Genomic DNA, 20,289 nt, shown 5'->3' on the forward strand with positions numbered 1-20,289 from the left:
AGCTTCCTCTGTGCGTGAATGGACAATAATCTTCTGCACTGTCAAAAGTCTGCTGCATGCATTCCACCCTGTCTTCTAGTTTTATGTCCACTGAAGACTTGCTGTCTGGACTGAAAAGCAGCAGGATCAGATATTATTCTCAAAACTGAATCATAAAATGGGTCATGAATGCTAACAATATTGACCAGCAGAAAAGCCTGGTTTTCATAAACTCTATGGGACTATGAGACTGGGCATTTTTATGACTTTGGCCTCATCCCTTTTTATTGCGCTGTACGCTAAATTTACAGCATGGCCACTCTCTATTTCCCAATCACATGCATTAATATCAGGCACGGTCTGGCGCCTCATTTTTATGGGAGTGGGCAGACTCCATCCGACACAATACTTTAAAGACAATATTAAGGCATGCCAATACAGAGCAAAAAACAAGCTGCAAATAAACCCGACGGGTTTTACTAGTATTACTGCACACATGGATTTTCTGTGGTTAAACACACGCCAGGGAATTTGTGAGCTCATGGAAAAATGAATAAGTCAAATAAAGATATCAAACAAGCAGACAGTTGTTTAAATTGTATCTGGATTTATGTGTGCTCGTATCTGTGTCCCTGCTTCATGTTGTTTGCAAATCATGCTCTGATGTTTTTTGTGGACTCATAAAAAGACATACTATTGGTTGTAATGATTTTAATCAGATTCAGAAAAAAGACTAATAAACTAGAAGGCCCAACAGTCCCCTTAAATTCAATTAAGTCGCACCAAATTGCAAACACTCTTAGATTTGAATCTCAAATATGTCAAATTTTATTCATCTAGATTCAGGAATAATTCCCACGGAAATCTGTGAAAATGTTCAAAAACGCCCTTTAAATGGAAAGAAAAAATAACTACATCCTGAATCCGTCACCTGATCCAGATCCACACCAAGTTCGGTTCTTCTCTGACTCATACCACATCCTTCCACCACGTTTTGTGGTAAAACACTCAGTAGTTTTTATGTAATGATGCTAAATAACAGAGAAACACACAAACAAAATACACACTTAACAGGAGTATTACGGTATCAACACCTCATCAAGATCAACATGACCTTGCAAATAATTTTTCTCAGACATAAAGCTCCAGAACAGAAACAATATATTTTGCCCACTGCAGAAACATAGAATCACTGTAAGTGTCACAGTCACAAATGAAACAACTCCTCTGTACCTTGCTGCCTCCATGAGGCCCTTGGTGCTCTTGTGTTGCTTCCTGTCTTTGCGGGACCAGAGTTTGGGTTGAGTTGTTGTGTTGTTGGTGGTGTTGGTGGTAGATGGTGTTTGGCTGTCTGTCAAGGGGTCATCAATGCTCTCCATAGTGCAAGAGTGTCGTGGGGGACTCTTGTCGCGTCATAGAGCCTGAGGGGAGAGAGGCAGCGGGGGAAGAGGAGAGGAAGGGGAGGCGGTATGGTTATCAAGCTCAAAACGAGGATGCAGACTTTTATTTTGAGTTTTTTTTTGCTCTTCCATATTTAGACACAGTCACACCACCAACATCAACACCACCACCGTTATCGATTTGTCTGCATGAAGTGTCTCGAAAATGTGGCTTTGGATAAAACTGGAGACGTGCTCGGTGTAAAATGTGCTCTTGTGTTAAATATAGAAGTGTGAGAGAGGAACTGGGACTTATCCTGCATAACAATAGTGCACATGAAAGCAAAATACAAAGAGGCCTTGTGTATTCCATTGTTTTGTCACTAACATTGAATTGTCAAGCAATGAAATGGCTATAAAAGACAGCATTCATCCATAATTCATTATTTCAATGTCACTTATACTCAAGCATAATACCTGAAAGTATGTCTCATCCAGGTGTCACACCTTATAATGTGAACTGGTCCAAGGACTCAACAATCTCAATTGGATGGGTGGCCTTGACATTCTTAATCCCCAGAGGGTGACCCATTAACTTTTTTTCTGTCTCATCATCAGGTCAAAAATGTCTAATACCTTGGTTTATGACCAAATGCCTTCAAGAGCAAATGTATGCATGCCAATCATACTAAACTGAGCAGGTGATTATGTCATTATACCTGTTAAACATGTCTAACAGGTATAATTACCATGCTAACATTTAGCTCAAACCATTACCAATCCAGGTCCTTTGGGTATCTGCTAATATATTAGGCAAAACAAAAAAATACACTGTAAACTTGAAAACTGCAGTTTTTCCTTACTCCTGAAGGGAGGAGATTTTGGAGATACATTTTTGACAGAGTGTGTTATACTTATTGATATATGTTGCTTGCTTCTAGGAATAAACATTCAATGCTCCAAAATGGTAGATACTGAAAGAGACTTAATTACCTGTTCTGTTCATGTAAAAATGGGTGAAACTTGAAGAAGCCTTAGGTTTGCCACACTGTCACACAATAAATGAATCCAACGGTCTCATCCACTGTTGATCAGAATCTAAAAGAACAAGCTCTCTCATTATTCCCTCTTCCTTGTCTCAATATAATCCCCAGCTTCCCAAAATGGAAGACTTGGTATCTCCCATGCCGGCGAGATGTGCTGACTTGGCTTCCACTAGGAAGGAGGCTGGCAGAAAGAGCTAATGGTTAGCAGCAACAGGGTCTCTTTCTCTTTTCTCCTATTCTCTCAGTCTGTGGTGGCCAAGCAGCTGTCTCCTTAGTGGTGATTCTGTTCAATCTACAGTTGGATGTGCCTGGAGGGCCCAGAGGGATCAATTACTGAGGCCGGTACCGACCCACAACCACAGAGGGGGTGGGATTGGTGATGAGGCTGGTGGTGGTGGTGGTGGTGAAAGGGGGGGGTCCCATCAGGCCCAGGCTGAGCTGGCTCCACGGAGATACAGAGAGGATGTGATGGAGGGGGCTGAGAATGAAGGGATGCATGGTGGGGGGAGGCCCTCAGCACTTGCTTACAAACCCCAGTCGAAAGAGCTTTTTCATATTCGGCCGAACACATGCTGTCACTGGCAGTTGTATAAATGTGTAAATACTCCGGAAGCTTACAGGAAGACACAGACAGGCCTGGGGATCGTCTTGTGTAAATTACACCCTTTGGAAAAAAAGGCTGTTGGTGTGAATGTGCACATACGAATAGACATACAGAAAAATCATCCGTCAGAGCTCGTGTTAGCAAAGGTTCTACTCTCAAGTGTTGTTCTACACTTGCAGAGACTCCAGTAGGCCCATGAACTCGTCTTTCTAATCTAATCTCTCCTCGGTGAAAAAGTCTTGATTATGGTAATCACAGTCTTTCTCTCAGTAGGTGCCACTTCTGCTCATAGCACTTTTTTCAAAGCCTAAATACACCAATCAGATTGACCTCCTGGAACGTGTGATTAAGTCCTTTTTTCAAATTTTTTTGTCAATTCAGTTGTTTCATGAGTGCACCGTCTGAAAATGATGCTGTGTTGCATTATTACAAATGAAAACTGCAGTGTTCAACAATAACTGGTTGCATTTGGCTGGATATCAGGATGATGAATGCTGTTTCATGGTGACTTGCTGAGTTATAATCTCTTGAAAACCGACGAAGGCATGTGTGCTCTTTAGGGGGCTGTGCAAACAATATGGCAGCCGTCAAAAAAAGGACAAAAACATATACTGAAGGGAGACACAGCCTCACGGCCACAAACTGAAAATGACTTAATGCTTCAAAAATCTGACTGGCTCAAATCTCCTTCCCTGTCTTTCACTCACATCGCTCTTTTCTTCCCTCGCACTCCCTTTTCTGTCCATGTTTTGAATTGTTCGTCTTATCGGGCTGTCACAAAAGCTGCGAGATAACCCGAGGTGATTTCGCTTCCCTCCTCTAATGGCGTGCTCACTCTGCCTCTGTCTAACCGAGCTCCCCGCGTCGGCGCATGCAGGGAGAAATAGCTCCTTGCGCCTTTTCATCTGCCAGTCTAAAATGGTGGAGGGCACGATGTGGAGCATCCTCCCCTCTGGAGAGAGACAGCAGTGAGCCTTTCACTGAGAGAAGGAGGTTTATAGGAGATGACTGCTGAGACTACATATCGCTCTCCAAAAGGAAGTGCTTTAGAAAGGCAGCACTTGACTGCAGCCACTGTGTGATAAGATGTATATATGTATCAATTAGCATCATGTAGAGAAGTAAGTATTTTTGGAGTAATTAACCCTGATGCATAATAGTGTTTATATAGAAACATATGATCTGACTGCAGCAAACATTAGTTAATCATGTAAATCAAAGGCCAACTCAACTGTATATAATGACCCTAAGCGAGAATTAGTTAATGCTAAGACCCAGGAAACTGTGGCTGCCTATGCCGCATTTGATGGAGCCATATTATCCCACAATGCACTGTAAAAGTATATTTTTTACGATATCTACACCGATGGTAATTATCTGAGGAATGTATCATTATGCATTGCACATGCAGAGTCTGTTTTTTAGTCTGTGTCCCTCATATTTCCAATGGTGAAATTTTTTTTTATTTTTATGACACAGCACAAATCATAAATCTGTGAGCTGTGAGGGTGAAATATGTAATAAGAGCAGAGCGGCACAAATGACGGCAAACAGGTTTATTTCTAAATTTAAACATGGTCGTTCAACAGGTTTTTACCAAGTATTTGATTGACACTCTTTGTAAAAGCTCCTCAAATATTAACACAATGATGACATAGAAAACACAGAAAAACATTTATGCTTCAATGTTTGTATTTTTTATACACTAAATTTTAATTGAAATATTTAATAGGGTTGAGGAGTTGTATCAGTTGCCCTATTACTTTTTTTTGTTGGTGTAACTAAAAATCAATGTCAGTTTGCTATCAGCAAACATTTGCCTTTGGAAATAGTTGTAGTTTATAACCATGTATTTGATAAAACTTCAAACCTTTACAGTTATTACATTTTACTTTACATATAAATGGAAAACAGCACAGTAAGTAAAAAGAGTTGTTGTAGTATAATAGTGTATAATAATGATGGGAGTTGAAGTTACTAGTGTAAACAATGTAAACAGTAGTTTCCCCTCAGGGTCCATGTTTGCCATGGTGTTACTGCACGTGTATATGGTGTGTGTGTGTGTTCAAGTGTAAATGTCAGCAGTTCAGTAGCCTGATGGCTCGTGGGTAAAAGCTGTCTCTGAACCTGCTGGTGTGGATGCTCCTGAACCGCCTGCCAGATGGCAGGAGTGTAAAGAGCCTGATGGGGTCAGAGAGGATCCCAACGTCCTGGGTGACCAGCAGCACAGTCCTGGTGATGCATTGTGCTGAATACAATACCGCTACAGGCTACTAGTAAGCTAGTTGGTAACTATGCTAGAGGAGATAAATACACAGTGAATATATACATACATGTACAGAGTGTAAGATGAGATTGTTGTTTTTTTACTAGTTTTATGTTTAAGTATTTATTTGATTAATTTGATGGCACTTTATAGATTATATTTATACATATTGTATTCTGCTCCTTCATTTAGATCTGAAAATATAACGTGGCGTATATATATATATATATTCATGTTATACGAGTGATGTTTGACATGGAATTACACAAACAAAACTGTCTCTGTGCTCTTAATTAACTCACAGTCTTAAAGTAAAATATAGTTATATATATAAATATAGAGTGCATACCTCTGCCAAAGCCCAACATTCCCATGAAACCACATTTAAATGGACTAAATCAAAGATTGTATTTGTATCTGAACCAAATTGCACACACACATAAATATCAGTCCTCTAAAAATGCACGATGATTTAAATAAAGATGTGAACTCAAGGAAAATTGTGCAAGACGCCCTCTCTAATCTAAAACCTTGATATGATTCCTCTGACTTTCTGTTAGGTCAGTGCTTTAGAGGAGAACGTGTCACAAAGACTCTTGATACTGACACAAATATTTGTTCGAGCTTTACAACTGCACCTCTGTTTGATATGTGTCCTTTTTGTGCGCTGGTGATAAAAGCAACCTCACTCAAAATGTCACTGTCAACAATGAGCAATGTACATATCAATCTTCATATGTTTCTTCTGGCGCCAGCCTTAGAAAAATCTATACTCCGTTATTTTTTTATTGACTGGAACATGTAATCTCTTCAAAGCAGGGTCACACAAAGACAAATGCATGGAGAGATGGACAGAGAGGAAAAGTGGAAAAACAAGTATGTTATTTAAAAAAAAGAAGCACATCAAACTGCTGAGCTGAGTGACGTCCTGTGGGTTGAGGCAGGACACGCAGCACACATCTAATCCGCCTAGAAACTCAAAGTGAGCCGTGTTGCTGACTACAGGTGGAGGAGAGGTCAGTGGTGTCGTCCAGAACAACAACCTCCTTTCTGTTTGACAGAGAAAACACAAACTCTCGAGCATTTGACCAACACACGCAAACCACCTCTTGACATTTGTCCAAAATAGCCCTTTATGGGGGCTATGGGGCTGAGTCAGATTGACTTGGCTTAGTCAAATACCCCTGAGGGAAATGTCTGTTTGTCTGCATTGATGTGTTTTGCACAAACACCTGACAGACGGGTCAGACATGCTCACTGGACTGTGCACGGCCGACAGTCATCCCTGAGCAATATCGGGGTGGCTGCAGTTTTGGCTTTAACCTTGAAACGCCTTAGGGAAGAGGCCATTTGTTCAGAATTAACCAGAGGGAGGATGAGGAGTAAATCGTTTGTTTATGTTCCCCCCCTTGATTCTCCCTCAGGTCTGCAGATAACAAGATGCTTACGCAATTTCTGTTTTGGGAGAATCAGCCTTAACCTTTAATGCATTTTAGGCAATTTTTAGGTTACGTGTGTGCTCCTGAAGTGATGTCCCGAATCATCCCGACTTGCTTCAATTTGAGATTAAAGGGAGCAGTCACGTCAGGCCAGTCCATCACACACACACACACACACACACACACACACACACACACACACACACACACACAGGAGAATATTTTCAGAAGACTTTTAAACAATGACCCGAGTCTGCTTGTTGCCAGTTATTAGAATTCTTGACAGTGAAAGCTGCTTAAACACACACACACATGGACACACACACACGGACACACACGGACTGGCACAGATGAGTGCACATAGCTGTCCAGCCATTTGACTTGCTGTCACCGAGCTTAAAGTAGCCAATGAAGCAGGCGAGGAATACCTGTCACATCCTGCATATTGTCGGCATAAGCTGATGAGAGTCTCCGTGACTGACAACCACAGAAGGATATGAAGTGTACATGTAGGCCAAGCGCGGACACGGATTTATGAATATGCAAGCGGCTGAAAACACACAGCGAGAGACACCAGCGAGAGCATGTTAACATGCAGCCCAGAATGCACCCGCTTTACATCTATTAGCCTACGAACACAGAGCGATATTTGCATTGTCAACCCCCTCCGACACACACTTTTATATCTGTCAAATATAATAAATGGAGCCATGTTTATGTTACCTATGTATGTGTGTGTGTGGGGAGGGGGGCTTTCTGCCTGCCCAGATAACAAATTACACTGTGTGTGGAACATGTAAAAGCTGTCACCTCCGTGACCAGGTATATTTAGGGTGGCGTCAGGGTGCGTGACAGACACATGCGACTCGCAACGTGTCAGCATGGGGGCCGCGACCGACTGATAACAACCCATATCATCAGTGTGTGTGTATCGTACTACATATGTGTGTTTGTCTTTCAGCGGACAGGCATAAACAAGTTAGTCAGCTGATGACTAAATCATGACAGATGCATTAACGATGCCCCACCGGTCCTCAGTGCTCACCCATTGACATTCAAAGATAGGGCAGCCGTGTTGTGTGTGATTGTGTGAGTGAGTTGTGTAACATGTTTGTTGACTCAGACCTCTCTAATTGCTACAGTATAGACTGTGCATACGGACAGGAGAGCAACAGTGTTTACGTGTTTTCCAACACAGCCTGCGGGGGGAATATTACGGGTGGGTGTAGGTAGGATGGCGTGTTTTGGTGTGTATGTGTGTGTGTTTTGGAGTTGGGGGTGAAGTACAGAGGGGGAGGGCTGGAGAGGACGAGCAGATGAGTGAATGGGCGGCATCTTTCGCAAATGCAAGCACCGGCTCCCCATCTGCTGCCATCATTAACATTAAGAGCGTCCCTAATTCAAGGTAATTGCCGGCGATGAGGAAGTAGACAAACAGCGTGTACAGTTTGTAGAGACGAGCTGAAGACAAGGAGGGAAACATTTTCAGCTGATTGTGAAGTGAATGTTAAACCGGGAGCTGAGTGTGCATGCTGGCCCACAGTACACTAATATGGCAGCAGTTAGAGTGCTTAAAGGTGCAATCATGAGCCTGGATGGCCAAGTAGATTTGATGTATTTCACCATAGTGTAATTCAATAAAACAAGATTCCATCATTTATGTTCAACAGCAACCACAGGAGCCACAAGTAGCGATTAGGGTGCATTCAATTTTCGTGCAGGACCCAATATTTTCCTGATTAGGGCGTTTAAACCTGCACTATTTTCATATTATTATTGGATCAAATGAATGGAGGTCTTTACACACTGGGGTTCTTTATGTGAGCAATTAATTAGCACATCAGTATAATGTGAAAAACTGTTGTTAATCACCATGTGTGGAGTTTAAAAAGACGTTTATTTGTGTTTCAGAAGGAGCATGAGCTTACATTGTGGACTTTATATGTATTGGAGTGCACTGAACAAACATACATGTTTTAAACCAAGTAGCACTGTCCAGAAATGAAGCCAGAGTTCACTGGATATAATTACTGCATGGTGTAGTAATAGAGGGGTGGAGTCACAGTAGTGAAGTCCTGTCCTCGTCGACCAATCGTGAGCTGGTTTTTGCTGTGAATCGTGACGTTTCAACCCCATATAGCATCAAATAATACAATCAGTTTGATGTCATGCCGTCCATCTTTATATACAGTTTATGGAGCCAACACACAACAATTTTATATTTTACTGAATGATGAATTGACAATTAAGTTTCACTGCAAAATGGATTTCCTGTGCAGATGCTTCATGTTCCCACTCTGACACTCATGTTGTCAGTGCCACGGGTGCAGCGGGTACAGTTTCCTCACATCTACTGGTTTACTGCGAGTGGATTGTTACCTACGGGGCTAAAAGAGAGCCTGAACTCACCGTGGTGGTTTTGACTCGGCCTCCGGGCTGTGTACAAGTCCAGCCAGATTTATTGACTAACAGGTCACAGCCTTCGTCCTCCAAACATGGCACCATCTCACACCACTGCTTTTTCCGAACAATGCCAGCTGCAAAAGACAGAAAGACAGAATCATAAGAAAAGGTGAGAAAAAAGCAGATGAAGAGAAACGATAGAGAGATGTGGATGCAGAGATGTAAAGATTATAATAGAGTGAGTGGGTTAGGGGATGAGAGATGGAGAAAGACAGATATGGGCAAAGATATAACACATTGGGAAAATGATGGAAAGGGGGGGTGACAAAATATGGAGGGATACATACAGGAAAAGATTGTGAAAAGCAGAAGGCTGGAATCGAGAGATGAGATATGCAAGTAGATGGAGAGCAATGAAGTAAAGAGACAAGTGAGATATGCAGGAGCGGGGGATGACAGTGAGAGATGAGGGGAAGATGGAGAGAATCAGACAGATGGAGAGAGATGGAGAGAGCTGTGACCAGTCAGGTAGATTAAATAAAAAACATCACAAACGATATTTAGCAGGTTTACACCCACTCCTTCATTTCGGCAACATTTCAAAACATGATGGAATATTTTTGGAGCCTCATGCATGAGCTACCACCAGTGACAAAAAAATATGTCTTACAGAGTTTTTAACGATCTGTGACCTTTAATGCACTCCACATACAAGACGTTGTCATAACGACATTCTGTAATTTGTACTTTTTAGAGCCTGAACTTCATCTCAATCTGCTCTGCTTTATTTAAGTCCAACATTTCAGCTACAAAGATTCGAGATTTCCCAGAAAAGCCTCAGGCTACAGCTTATTACATTCACTTGCACTGTAGGCTTTACTTAATCACTAAGCGACAATGAAGCCAATGATATATATAGTGACAATGAAGTAAGGAGAGAGTGATGCTGCAGTGCAATCTTCCTGCACCTCTTTTTGTATTTGAGCGTGTCTGTTCCCACATTTTGTCACGAGAAGTTTCATCAACTTGTGACATCAGATACAACAAATGAGGTTAGCAGATTCACGCATCAGTAGTGGACTTAAGGGATTTTGAAAACAGTGGCCGAATTTCACACGACACCAACAACAGGTCTGGACCACTCGAAAATTCTGTTTGTACCTTTAAGAAAACCTCGAAATACGAGAAAATTGGTTCTCAGCAATCACTCGTACGCACAACTGAACACATCTGACGTAGGAACAGTTCTTGCATGAGGCCCAATTGTTATGACAACAACCAAACTGGAAAACATTTTAGGCCAAACATGTTGACACAGTTGAGGTTCACGACAGTTCCAACTTATGCGGTAGCAGGACTTCAAAAAAGCACAGAAGATCAACTTTAGTTTTTCAAACACACAAATTGAAATAAAAATCAGATTTGACAGGTTCTATGCATGCAGTTTCTTGAAAGCACACTTCTCTCTGGGGCTCTCTCCCCATTCATTTGGACTGGGGCCTGTCTTGTTAGCCCAGAATAACTGCCAAAATGGCTGCCAACTGGTGAGACTTGCCTATAAGGACTTTGGCTGTACTGTGTATTCATAGCTCATCTGACAGGGTTGTGGGGTGAGTCAAACAGAGAAGAAAGAAAAACTGGAATTGACTCTTAGACCATTGCCACCATCTTATAGCTCAGTAAAGTATCAGCAGTAGTTTAGCAGCCTCAGGGTCAGCGTGATATAAGCATTTAGCTTTTTCTGCGAAAGGAAGTGAGGCAGAATGAATCATCAATGAGCGTTTGAACAAAGACGTCAAAGGATCAGAATTTTTCATTAAACCTGGGCTTCTGAAACAGTGCTGCTACAATAACATTGCACCAAGAATATATGATAACAGCCAGAGGAAAGGAGCAAGTCAAAAACGTTATATATTTTTGTTGCCACTTCCAAGATGTTCGATATCTTGAGAAAGTTTCACTGTAAAAAGACATTAGATTTGTGAACAAATGTTATTCTGCTCTAGGAAAGCTCAAAGAATGGCTGTTTGGTGAAAACAAAATACAGAAAGAAACTAGAATTATCACTTTGTGGTTGTTGCACTTTACATCAGTTTCTTTCCAAATGCATGAAATATGGCCAAAAACATGTGACCTGAGGTTAAAGTGACCTTGACCTATGACCAAATTCGAAGCAGAACATCATTTAATCCATGTGACCGTTTGTGCCAAACTTGAAAAGAAAAAATGTGCTCATGGGATTAAGGAGATATCACTCTCATGTTTTGTTACACACAGCATCCTTGATCTTTCCCCTTTGACCAAGAAAGTCTGATCAGATCATCCTTGTGTCCAAGTGAGCCTTTGTACCAAATTTGAAGAAATGTCCTCTCCTGAGATATCACACTGACAACAGTGGGACAGACCGATGGAAAACCTTAAAACATAATGCTTCTGGCTTTTGCCAGTTTGAGGGCATTAAAAAGGTGGATTTAAGGATCATTATCCACTTGGTGTAATGTGCTGCTTTTTCGGTGCCTTTGTGTGTCAGGTTGGCTCAAATCGTAATAAGTCTGACATCGTATAAAGAAAAGATTCTAAATAAGAACCAAAAACCTCATTAATCTGTAAATCAGTGACAGAAGGGACGAAGAGATTAATTCAAATGGAAGGACAGAGGATGAAGACAAAGTAGAGAATAAGTGTATCTAGATAACAGTGACCAGTACAAAGATATGTACAAGATAATGGATATAAATTAATTTTGGGCCCACACATTTGTGGATGGAAAATATAATTATTTACTGGATATTAGTGAAACTTAGAATTGTGAGGCATATATTACATTTATTCTTTCAAATGGCATTGACAGCGTAAAGGCTCTCTTGTAAAATGTGTGATTTCTCTCTATATTTATCTATAAATTTGCTTTACAGGCACCTTCAGTAGCTGCCATACATGTGTATGTCAATTAGCATCAAGCTGTAGCAATGCAAGAATGTGTTCAACATAAACAATATCTATATATCAATCAACCCATGAAACACTGTATGTGCCCCTTTCCAAGCACTGAACGACCAAATAATGAAAGTACCATGAACACTGTGTCAGCACAGTCAAGCGTGAACTGGGAATTGACATCATTGTTATGAATTATTATTGTTGAGAGCATTTTGCTGACATACTACTTGAGGTTGAATAACTTTGCACTGCTGAAGTTTGCCTTAAGGCTGCACACATATGATCTAAAGTACTGTATGTGTGACTGAAATATTTTTTCACCTCAGGGAAAATGTGGAACAAGGTCATTTCAAATGGCTGAAAAATCTGAAAACTATGCAGTGTTGTCAGCAATGGCTTCTTCTGAGAGCAGCCGTGCTACACAAGTGAGGTACAGCGCTAAGTGTACATAACTCCATCCACCTGACGGATCATTTTTACTGTAGACTCCGTACAGTTTACCCGTTAAGACAATTTTTGGTTGGTAATTCCTTGTCTGTCCTGAATTTTGTCTGCCCCCCTTCGGCCTCTATGATTACAGTGCTTCTTACAACCCCATTGAGTTTTCATCCCAAAGGCATATGGCATCTTTGGTAATGAACAGTCCCTGAAACTGCGCCAGATTTTGAATTGCATCTTTCTTGAAAGCAAAACAATCTGTCTAAAGCTGTCTTTTTTCATTCCTGTGTGCAAACATTTGCAACACCATGAATGCCTCTGATGAAAGATGGTCGGATTAGATTTTCCGCTTATCACAGTGAGATATTTTGAATCAACGATAAAAAAAACTCTGATTCCATGTGTCATGAAATGACCATAGTTGCAAGGTAGTTCAGTTGAACAGTACACAGGCCTTGACACCTTCTCTGTATAGTTTGTCCCTTCAGGTGTTCCTCAGGGATACATGCTAGCTCCCCTGTCTTTCTACCAATACACAAAGGAAGTGTGATGTAGAAGCCTTGCTCTCTCCCTCATCATGTATTCTCCCCAAAGATTGACCCCAGAGTGCGTTAGATGGGATAACTGATAAAACCTATCATGCAAACTAGCTATCAGGTATAGAAGCTATGGGTAGTTTGTTTTCTTCTTTCTTTTAACTTCAAGAAAGAGCTCAGACACTTACCCATAATGTACACAGTATTTCTCTTTCTGTCAAGTAAGAAAGAGTTCTGAAACTTTATCTCCCAGCACTACCTTAGCAGCTTGAAGTGGAGTGTATAGACAAGGATTTAAAGCAGTCTTTGTAAATGGAAAAGGAAGCAAGAAAGCTGAAGAGAAACTTACTGACATAATAAAAACACCATTCACTGAAGTGAAAAGTAAAACCTTGTCAGATGCAATAAGCCAAAGCCTGACAGTGTTAAATATTTTTTATTTATTTAGTCCACTACTGTAATTTTCTCTTATTAAAACTGACAACAAGCTCACTTATATAATTGACTAACAGACTTTCTTTTACTTCTGAATTATCACTCGATGGGATGACCCTCAGCTGATGAAGATGCACAGCACCGTCTGGTAAATGATAGAAATGAGAGAATGAATGCTGTATGCATGTAAAGAAATGTTCTTCTGTGTGAGGGTCACAGATGTACACATAAATCAGTTGAAACTTAATTATCAAAGATGAATTACACATGATTTAATAATACGACTTTACTGGCAGATAAAATGAGATGCTCCAACTGTTTGTAGGTTGTTCCCTTGTGGATATTATCAGCTTGACTGTAGTTACTTTAACTAAATAATTGCAAGCTAAGTAATTCACCCAATTTCACAGCGTTACAGTCAAAACCCAAAGAAACCTCTCAAACTATTCTTGCATCATAATGCACACCTCTCTGTCATGTGTATCATTATTAAGTTGGAATTTTTTTTTTTATCAAATTGCTAAGCTAGGCTAATCACCTCCTGGCTCCAGCTGCACGTGTAATGCACAGAAATAAGAACGTTCCTGATCATGTTTGACCCTCAGCAAAAATTGTATAACAGCTGAAAAAGTATGAATTGGAAAACTGTCAGAAGAAGTGTAAATAGATATAAATATTACAATTTTACAATATTTCTACAAAAATAATTCTTGATTCTCAACATACATTTTCTAATGATATGGTTTCATTATATTACGTTTGTAGCAGGATAGTGTGATTGAAAATGAAGCAGCAGCTAAATCTAAAGTTTTAAAAAGAAATTACACAGACAGACTTTGCCAACATGTGATCCCAAACTGTGGAGACAAGATAAGAGCCTTATCTGTCACGTTTGGATCCACGTCACCAAGTAAACTAAACATCTTGGCTGATAGTGACAGTTTCTATTACCATCTGACTGTAGCATGGCTGTGCTAGTGTGATGTTGTGGTTCATGTTGAAACTACGACTCAAGGGTGGTGTAAAATAAAAACATCCTTTAAAAATAACACACGCACATGACAAACACACACAGGTTTGATGCTATGTGTAAGGGAAGGTATCAGCCATGCTTTCATCAGCAGGAGATAAGGTGGAGAGAGGGGGAGAAGATTATTACACCCTCCATGGGGCACTTATCTTCCCACCAAATGGTAGATCACACTCATGTCAACAGCCAGCATCTTGGCCTAATAAATTCTGTCTAATGCCACGCCAAGCCTGACATGGCAGGAGAAAGATGGGCTTACAGGCTTGTGTGTGTGTTTGAGAGAGAGAGCACAGGGGAGAAAGAAAGCAAGAAAAATAGTAAGAAAACTGACAAGAAAGAAAGAAAGTAGCTCCAACCACAGATCAGATCTGGTGTAATAAATGCAGTGCAGCACTCTCCAGGAGATGTTGCTAAGATAAGACGATGTGCAAAGATAATTACAAACTGTACACATCAGATATGGCCTGAGCAGGTGGCAGAATCAGCTGCTGCTGCCGGACACCAGATATAAATAGGAATTTGAAACAAAAGCAACATTTTCAAAACATTTCAAGGCACGAATAAAAAGATTCACATACATTTCTTGTCCCTACAGGCAAAGCAGTGAAATCTGTAGCCGCCGCGGACTCCTTCCCTCTTTTAATAAATCATTAAAATGTCTACACTAGTATCTGGTTGAACAAGTAAAGTCATGCATCTGTGGTTATGAAGATAATTAAATCAAAGTCTTTATTGAAAGTGTTTGAAACGCTTTCAAGAAAGACTATCAAGGTTTTTCATGTATTACATCTTACTCTAGTCCCTACACTGGCACAGTTCTTACTCTCATGATAAAAGGTAACTGAACATTTTAAGGAATTGAGTTAATTAATTTCTAGCAAAAACGGATCAAAACATAAAAACTAGTTCTATTTTTCAAAAGATATTGCTAAAAGATATTAGTGTTAACGATAGACCTGCAGCTGATCCAATGTCAAGGCTCTATTTTAATGATCTAAGTGCAAAGTCTAACGCACACAGGGCATGAGTATTTAGGACACATCCAAATTAGTTAGTTTACAAAAAAATAAAAAATAGCTGCACTAGGTGCATGGTTCAAAAGAGTTGGACTCGGTCCCTTAATTTATCATGGGTGCCTTTTGGTTATAAAATTCAATAATGCAATTAGATGACCATCTCCTGTTCCCTTTAAAAGCCAAGAGTACCTTTGGCAATTACTATTATAAGGGCAGACTTTCCAGGTAGTAACAGAGAACACAGAAGAAATGGTTCCGCCAGCATAAGTGCACCCACTCAGGTACGCACATATTACTACCTTGATAATGCATTCACATAATAGCAGTGAATTATTGCGCCATTGACTTCAGACTAGGTTGTTTTGGTCTAATGCACAAACACTTTGCCTCAAGATAGCAATGCACACAGGATGTGCAAGACCACACCTCATTTAAGACCAACACACCCATGGGTGCTCATATGGGCACAAGTGCATTAGCTATTTCAACAACGAGGTCACTGGATGGGAAACTGAAAACTGTATTGGTCTGAAACTAGCACAGACACTTCCTGCACCCGTACAAGATAGGGCCACTAGCAATCATTTCTGAAAATGAAGGCAATGCTGCTTCATTCTAAGCTCACTATTAAAATCTGACAAATCTAGACACATCAAACTATTTTGAAACAGTGGTGAGAAGTTATATGTTCTCAAGAAATTCATCCACAGCCTCTTTCCCTCGTGCTCAAAACTTTCTTTTATCTTTTGGTTTCCTGATTTTACTTTTTCTGAAATGCTGACTGGGTCCTGAGCATTAGCATTTTATTTAACAGAAATAATAACCACTTAGTATGCCAATTACATTTGAAAATTGCAGGTAAAAGCAAACTTTTTAAATCCAAGCTTTCTCCTTGTGTACTTAGTTCCAGTATCTGCATCACTACGAACACTACAAAGTACTGAGCACATGCACAGCTAATTTGGCGCTAAGTGCATTTAGCAAAAAGAACAAATCCTGTTGTTCTCATATTTGTTAATTTCAGGGTTTTTGTCACAGTTTCACATTAGTTAGCGTAGATGTGCACGACACGAGTACATCAGCATCACTGCTTATTCACAACAATGAGCTTTTTACAGAGACACACAAAAACCTCATACACAAGCATTCACATATATTCTCTGTCAATTCACTGCCACTCCTGCCCTGATGAGTCCTTATGAGACCTTACAGCTCCCTGCTTCTTAGAGCGTGTTCACACCTGAACGTCCAGAACAAGGTCGGAACTAAGGTTCATGTCTTTGTTACGTTGTTTACATCTGAACCGATTTGTTTTGGCTTCACGCTGCAATTTAGAGAGGGGAGTTAAGACCTTTGTATAACATGCATGCATCCCGTTGTCTTCAACTACATGGGCTGCGTCTTCTTACACTTGACATTGATTGGTTTGTAGATGAGCGTACCCCTGACTCTTTTAATAAAGTGCATAGAAAAAGATCAGTCTTTCAGTTTGAAAGAAGAAAATGAATCAACCAGTTCACTTTATTCAATCATTATATCTTCTGAGGATAGAATTAAGCAATCCCGTGAGCTGCTTGGTTGTCTTCTATTCTTTTATTCTTACTCAACTTCCTGAATTTGTCAAAAGTCCAAATTATTAAGAAAAAAACAAAGTAAACCATAGTTAGTTTGATCCGAACCAAGACCACCTCTTGCGGTCAGACTAACTTGTAGACTGTGGCTCTGGACCTTGATCCATGGCACCTTTCACACCTGTTATTTTGGTTTGGACCAAACAAGGTAGGTGTATTAGCTCCCCTAATTTATAAAGTTGTGCTATGAATCTGCATGTAACAGTCTTTACGTTTCCCTGCAGCACATGAAATCATAAACTCATGTGGCATTAAAAGATAACTCTGCATTGTACTTGAGTTATGTAAGTGGGAGTATGGATGTCAGCTAAGCACTGCAGAAGCTACAACACACACATACATGCACAAGAATGTGCAATCAGCATCTGTGCATAATTTGAATTTACATGTAAAGCTAACGAGTGCCATTAAGACTTTGAGATTTGCTTTCATCATGGAAATCCCCTCCCATGTCTCCTTTTACAGTGGATCTACTATTCGGATAATTAACTGTTTTATCTGACCTGCCGTGGTAGGCAGACGCTCCCTCAACCTGACTCCAGCCTTGCAGGCATTAAGAGGAAGCTCAGCGGAATGTGAGAGAAAAACCCAATGCAAAGAAATAAATCCCTGCGCTTTGTAATTAGCCACCAGCTCCCCATCCCTTCTCCTCAGCTCGCAACTCATCTCCTCTCGGCTAATTTTCTCTTGTCTTGTTTTCCACTCGTCTCTCCCTCCCTCCCTCCCTCCATCCCTCACACACACACACACACACACACACACACAGTTTTCTCCCACTGTGCTTTTATGTCTGCCCTCTATTTCTGATCTCTCTTCATCTCATCTCCCCTCTTCTGTCTTTTCTCTTCACCTCCTTTTTCCATCCCATGCTTGTTCCTTTCCAGTCTATTGCCTCTCCTGATTTTCATAAGATTATTCCACCCGTTTGGCGGCCCTGATGAGTATCTGTGCACTAAAAGCTGTCAAGACCCCTTTTTTTAAAAAGCTTAAGGTTTTTGGTGAAGTGAATTTGTGTCCCAAATAGCTCCTCTACACTCATGAAACTTCAAGAGGCAGAAATAATGAGATAGCATGCTGACTGACATTTCCAGACCTCAGCTCTGTGTATGTGTATGTGTGTGTGTATGCTATTTATGTGGGTGTCTCAAGTCATGCATGCATAAGAGTGTCACCTACGCATATAACATCAATTGTATGATCTTTCATCTCCTATTTTAAACAGTTGCAGAATGTGTCTAATGACTGGGCCTGAAAGATGTGGAGGAGCACAAGGATTAAATATGTATAAAAGACTCAGATGTGTATAAAATGATAAGCAGTGAATAAACTGGTGGATCTGTAGTGATTTGAATGTGTCTAGTACTCATGTCAGAATAAATCAATGAGCCAGTAGTTGTGTTTCTAGCATAGACTGGAGCTCTGCAAAAATGAAGTCAATTCATCTTGTTCGCCCCCTGGTGGCTGGCTACATGCTATAAAAACGGGATGAAACGTCCTGATTGACAATTGAAACTCGATCGTGATCAGTTGAGCGTGTGGACCGGTGAGACCTCGATATTACGGCTCCACACCACGATCACTACAGCACAGACCCCGGCTCCACATTCCCTCACAATTAAAAGATGGTGGCACCTGTATCCAAGATATTTTAACGGGACTAAGTAGAGACATGTCGTCCATCTTTATATATACGATCTACAGTGGGTAGCAACCTAAAACGATTGATGAGCCATTACCCCTGTCATCATGCTTTTCATTTTACTACATAACATTTTTTTGCTTTATTTAGCTTTTATTGCTTTCTATCCGTCTCTGTCTATCTGTTGCAATTTCCTTGCTTTCTGCTCTCCGTCATTTTGACAAGTTTATCATATGATACTTTCAAATAATGTATTTTTGTTGAATGGTTTTGTTATCTTCCAATATATAGGCTACATTATGCGATATATATTCATGACATTACCTGTTTATGAAGGACCTGAGAACCACGGCAGAATTAAACCACCTTTCATCCTATCTTCTCTGAAGTCCAGTTGCCACGTTGCTGCTTCCAGCTACACCCTCCTCTCCCTGCATACTATTTATGCTTGGCGCTATTGTGGTGCATAACTGGCAGGTTGTGTGGTGTACCATTGCTCTGAGCTTGTTTTTTTCTTTATTATGTATGAGTGTGTGTGTGTGTGCACGTGTTTCTTTGTGTGCGTGTGTGTGCGCGTGTGTATTGGCCACCAGGTACTGCTGATATCGTTCTTTCGCAGATGTGCTCTGACATTTCCTCACAGCTCAACGCCAACAGCAATCCCATGTTTGTGGATGTACACACACGCGCGCACACAAACACACGTGCCTCCACTAAACACACATGTACAACGAAGGAGAGCCCAAAGGCACCGTGAACCAGAGGAGGAAATGTCAGTGCGAGCAGGAGTCTGTGGGAAAGAGATCATTTAACACCAGTGTCTACAGAGACACCAGTAAATCAACTGTGAATGGTAACGCCTGACATATACACCTGGAGGCAGCTGCCGTGTAAAACCCTAACACACAAAAACAACTTCTGTTGTAATGTAATTCTGGTTTATTGATGATAGATAAAACCGAAAAATATTAAATGTCAGAATTAATTATGTGTGGCTGTATGAAACATGACCAGAACACACATTAGGCGACTGAAATTATTTGTGGGTCAACTGATGCCAGACTGATTTTTTGATTCTTATTTTATGTTTTTTAATATAAATAAAATGGGAGAACCAACACCCTGGGTAAACACCAATTCTTTTTTTATAAAAAACTATTTTCTAACTATATAATAATCACACCTCAGATGCACCTGATATGTTATGATACAGTCACTGCGAGTGTTTTCATTTTTCTAAGAAACCTGTAGCACGTCTGTCCCTCAGTCATGTGTGTAACGACAGTTCTGTGATCAGAAAAATCTGCAAAAACAGGCGACCTGAATCTTGGTTTGAATGCATTCTTTAATTTATGTGTAGTGTGCAGTGTGTTCAAGCTAAGATGGCGTGTTAAACTGCAATTTAAATGTTTTGACATTACATTTTAACACACTGCACTAAATGCAAAATAAACTTGCAAAATTTATTGCAGCCTCCAGAAGGCTTTAGGCACTGTGCTCGCTCACTT

General features: G+C 40.5%; 1 protein-coding gene across 3 annotated transcripts in view; it reads right to left on the reverse strand.

Moving 5' to 3' along the window:
* tafa5a (TAFA chemokine like family member 5a) overlaps positions 1–20,289 on the reverse strand; it is a 205,997-nt gene that overhangs the window by 4,612 nt on the left and 181,096 nt on the right. For 2 of the 3 annotated variants that reach the window (XR_011240184.1, XR_011240185.1), the window contains exons 3-4: positions 9,123–9,250; positions 1,213–1,400 (exon numbers count right to left, since the gene is read on the reverse strand). Coding sequence is in view for 1 of the 3 variants with exons in the window: in XM_069520119.1 (XP_069376220.1) it covers positions 9,123–9,250 (128 nt within the window). In the remaining 2 variants the exon portion in view is untranslated. The remainder of the gene's footprint in view (positions 1–1,212; positions 1,401–9,122; positions 9,251–20,289) is intronic. The other variant, XM_069520119.1, reaches the window with a different exon arrangement.

Source organism: Paralichthys olivaceus, chromosome 23 (genome assembly GCF_024713975.1).
Source record: "Paralichthys olivaceus isolate ysfri-2021 chromosome 23, ASM2471397v2, whole genome shotgun sequence".
NCBI classification, from domain to species: Eukaryota; Metazoa; Chordata; class Actinopteri; order Pleuronectiformes; family Paralichthyidae; genus Paralichthys; species Paralichthys olivaceus.